This window comes from Vigna umbellata, chromosome 4, assembly GCF_029865625.1.
Source record: "Vigna umbellata cultivar VRB3 chromosome 4, Vumbellata_1.0, whole genome shotgun sequence".
In the NCBI taxonomy this organism is placed as follows: domain Eukaryota; kingdom Viridiplantae; phylum Streptophyta; class Magnoliopsida; order Fabales; family Fabaceae; genus Vigna; species Vigna umbellata.
In genome coordinates, this window is record NC_142168.1 from 35,849,507 (window position 1) to 35,854,071 (window position 4,565).

Here is a 4,565-nt window from a genome sequence, read left to right on the forward strand (position 1 = left end):
TTACCAGTTAAACAATTGAGGGTACAGCTCCTTCATGGCCTCTTCAACCTCCCATGTTGAGTCTCCAGTCCTCGCATCCCACACCACCTTCACCAGATTAACTTGTTTTCCCTTGTAGAGCTGGATACGACTATCTTCCACTCGGACTGGTTGCATTTCCAGGGTTCGGTTTGGACGAAGCTGAACGTCTTCCAACTCCAGTACGTGTGATGGATCAGATATGTATCTGCGGAGCTGAGAAACGTGAAAGACTGGATGCAGGTTGGACAGTTGAGGTGGTAGGGCTAGTTCATACGCAACTGATCCAATCTTCTTCAGAATCTGATAAGGCCCTACGAACTTGGGTGAAAGCTTCTTTGGACGGAGAACTCTTCCCACTCCAGTGATTGGATTTAATCTGAGAAACACGTGATCTCCAGCAGCGAACTCCAAGGGTCTTCTCCTCTTATCAGCATAGGATTTCTGCCTGCTTTGAGACGTCTTCAGTCGTTCTTGAATTAGTTTCACCTTCTCGGTTGTTTGCTGAATTAACTCTGGTCCAGTGAAAACGTTCTCGCCTTCTTGGAACCAACACAAAGGTGTTCGACACTTCCTTCCATAAAGAGCTTCAAACGGAGCCATCCCTATGCTTGCTTGAAAGCTGTTGTTGTACGTGAATTCAACGAGCGGCAGAACTTCATCCCAAACTCCCACATGATCTAGGACGCACGTCCTCAATAAATCCTCAAGTGTCTGGATGGTTCGCTCAGATTGGCCATCCGTCTGTGGGTGATATGCAGAACTCATTCGTAGTTGACTTCCCAACTCGCCTTGCAACGATTGCCAAAAACGAGACGTGAATCTCGTGTCTCGGTCTGAAATGATACTCGAAGGAACTCCATGCAAGCGAACGATCTCCTTCACGTACAACTTTGCCAGATTCGTCATTGACATTTTCAAGTTAACTGCTAGGAAGTGAGCGCTCTTAGTTAACCTATCTATGATCACCCAAATCGAGTCATGGTTTCTGACTGTGCGCGGTAGATGGGTCACAAAATCCATAGAAATACTGTCCCACTTCCATTCTGGAATCTCCAATGGCTGCAGCAATCCACCTGGTCTTTGGTGTTCCGCCTTTGCACGTTGACAGGTTAAACAAGAAGCTACAAAACGTGCAATGTCACTTTTCATTCCAGGCCACCAGAATGATGAACGGAGATCCTGATACATCTTAGTCATGCCTGGATGCATGCTAAGACGGCTATGATGTCCTTCCTCCATTATAATCCTCTTCAGCTCACCATCGTTTGGAACGCAAGTTCTATCCATATAGCGCAGTAAGCCATCCGTACCAATATTGAATTCTTTAGCCTGATCTGTGCCGAGCGCACTCAATATCTTAGTCAATTCCTCATCTTCACGCTGCTTCACTCTGATCTGCTCAAACACATCACTGGAAAGTACCAGGTTACAGCATCTAATCACGTTCGCTCCCAAATCGAACCGTAACCTTAGATCTCTAAAACTTTCTACCAAACTCAGCTCCTTCACCATCATTGCCGAGACTCTCACAGCCTTCCTACTCAAGGCATCAGCCACCACGTTTGCTTTTCCAGGATGATATAACAGCTCGAACTCATAATCTTTCAAGAACTCCAGCCACCTCCTTTGCCTCATATTCAATTCCTTTTGATCAAAGAGATACTTGAGACTCTTGTGATCACTAAATACTTGAAACGTTGCTCCATACAGATGATGTCTCCATATTTTCAATGCAAACACGACTGCTGCCAGCTCCAAGTCGTGGGTGGGGTAATTCTTCTCGTGGATCTTCAACTGCCTAGAAGCGTACGCTACTACCTTCCTTTCCTGCATCAGTACACAGCCCAAACCTTGAAACGACGCATCACAATATACTTCAAAAGGTTTGGTCGTGTCTGGAATGACCAACACTGGGGCGCTCGTTAATCTCCTCTTCAATTCCTGGAAACTCTCCTCACAACGATCAGTCCATGCAAACGGCTGATCTTTCCTGGTGAGATAAGTCAGAGGGGCTGCTATCTTAGAAAATCCCTCAATGAACCGTCTATAGTAGCCCGCGAGCCCCACGAAGCTTCTAACCTCTGTGACCGAACGTGGGCGCTCCCAATCCAGCACTGCTTTCACCTTGGCTGGATCCACTGCAATCCCTCCTGCAGAAACGACGTGCCCCAAGAACTGGATTTCCTTCATCCAGAATTCACACTTTGAACGCTTGGCATACAATTCTTTCTCCCTCAACACGCCCAAGACAATTCTCAAGTGGTCTTCATGCTCCTCAACGTTCTTAGAATAGATCAGGATGTCATCAATAAACACCACTACAAATTTGTCCAGATACGGTCTGAAAATCCTGTTCATGTAGTCCATGAAGATTGCAGGTGCGTTCGTCACTCCAAAGGGCATCACCACATATTCATAATGACCATAACGAGACCGAAACGCTGTCTTATGAATATCTCCCTCCTTCACTCTAATCTGGTGGTAGCCCGAACGTAGATCAATCTTCGAAAATATGCACGCACCTTGCAACTGATCCAGCAGGTCGTCTATCCTTGGAAGGGGATACTTGTTCTTGATGGTCAGCTTATTCAGTTGCCTATAATCAATGCAGAGTCGAGAGCTGCCATCCTTCTTCTTAACTAACAACACAGGCGCTCCCCATGGTGAAGCACTTGGCCTGATGAACTTCTTATCCATCAATTCTTCAATCTGCATTTTTAACTCAGCCAATTCTGCTGGTGCCATCCTATAAGGTTGAACCGAGATGGGTGCAGCAGTGGTCACCAAGTCGATCGTGAACTCGACCTCACGGATAGGAGGTAGACCAGGAACTTCATCCGGAAAGACATCCGGGAATTCATCTACTACCGTTCGTCCTCCACTGCTCTCGTTATTGGACGAACGCTCAATTTCGCTGTCTTCATACGTCAGGATCAGAAAACAGCTCGCTCCTTCCATGATGTCCTCCTTCAACTGACCACGATCAACAGATAATTCTTCCTCCTCCTCTCCTGGAAAGACCAACTCCTTATTTCCACAATCAATGATGATCCGATTGGTGGCCAACCAATCCATCCCCAGAATTACTTCTAAGTCTTGAAGGGGTAAGCAAATGAGGTTGACCTTATATCTACGCCCCTCAACTTCTATTGGACATCTCACACAAACTGTGGACGTCTTAATCCCACCAGCCGCTGGGGTTGACACCACCAGGTCGAACTGTAATTCACTCTCCACTAACCCAAGCTTCTCAACACATGCCTTCGAGATGAAGGAATGAGTTGCACCCGAATCATACAACACACCACAAGGCTTTCCAAACAACAAGCAAGTGCTGGTGATGAGCGTACCTGAACGAGCGGCCTCAGCACCAGTAATCGCATACACTCTCCCCGTAGCTTGTGCACGTCCACCTCTGCCTTGTTGAGCTCTCCCAGCGTTCGGCGGTCTCATTGCCGCACGTCCTCCCACACTGCACTCGTTCTCCAAGTGCCCATTCCTTCTGCACTTAGTACAGTATTTTCCCCCATTCAGTTGAGGACAAGCCCACCGAAGATGTGGTCCTCCACACTGAAAACATGCTACATTCCTTGACTGTCCAGACTGTCCGACAGTAGTCAAGGCTTGGGATCCACTCGCGTTGCCTGCTGGACGAGCGTAAGGGGATCCTCTCTGATTTACATTCCCCTTCGAGACAATCGGCCCCCTTACTGTTTGTTGTTTCTTCAAACGTTCCGCCTCTGCCAAATTCTTCTCCAACACCTTAGCCCTCTCAACCATGGCAGGGAATGTTCGGATACACAAACTGGAAATTACCACCTTCAGGTCACTGCGTAGACCGTTCTCAAATTTTCTGCACTGCCACTCCTCACTAGTGGCCATTGTATTGAAGCGAATCAAGTGTTTAAACTTGTTCGTATATTCCGAAACTGACATTCCTCCTTGGACGAGCTGTAGAAACTCAACCTCCTTGGCAAAACGGACACTGTCAGGGAAATATTCCTCATAGAACTTGTTTCTAAATACTTCCCAAGTAATCTGCTGTTGAGCGTCCATCAGAATGGCTCTGGCACTCGCCCACCAATGGCTCGCCTCTCCAGTTAACAAGTATTCAGTGTAGGCCAAGCGGTTCTCATCTGGACACCTCTTGGCATTGAATATCCTTTCCATATCCCTCAGCCACTGGTCAGCTTCGTCCGGAAGACACTTTCCACTAAACTTGGCAGGGTGATGCTGAAGGAAACTCTCCAAACTCCATTCAGCATTCGGTTGGGCAACGTTTGAAGAGGATGCTCCAGGCGCACCTCTAGTTGCAGCCAAGATCTCCATCAACTGCCTTTGCGTGTTTTCAGAGTTGACACGCGAGGCCTCCAAACCTTGCATAGCAGCTTGGTTTTGCTGCATCAGGGTGGCGTTCTGTTCCAGCAACGTGGTGTTCTGTTGATGCAGCCGTTCAACTACGGTTTCCAACAACCTAGTGCTGCTGGACGTATCGGACTCACTCGGTTGGGGAGGTGGAGGGAGTCTAGGCGCCATTCGTCCTC

At 47.8% G+C, this 4,565-nt stretch overlaps 1 protein-coding gene across 1 annotated transcript; it reads right to left on the reverse strand.

Moving 5' to 3' along the window:
• Window positions 1-4,191, reverse strand: LOC148200018 (uncharacterized). Its single transcript, XM_088112820.1, has 5 exons — window positions 3,932-4,191; window positions 2,782-3,826; window positions 1,832-2,205; window positions 676-1,645; window positions 1-321 (listed from the first exon to the last, which is right to left on the reverse strand). Exons 1-5 carry the CDS (start codon window positions 4,189-4,191, stop codon window positions 1-3), a joined length of 2,970 nt encoding a protein of 989 aa, XP_087968946.1.
• Between the last annotated feature and the right edge of the window lie 374 nt (window positions 4,192-4,565).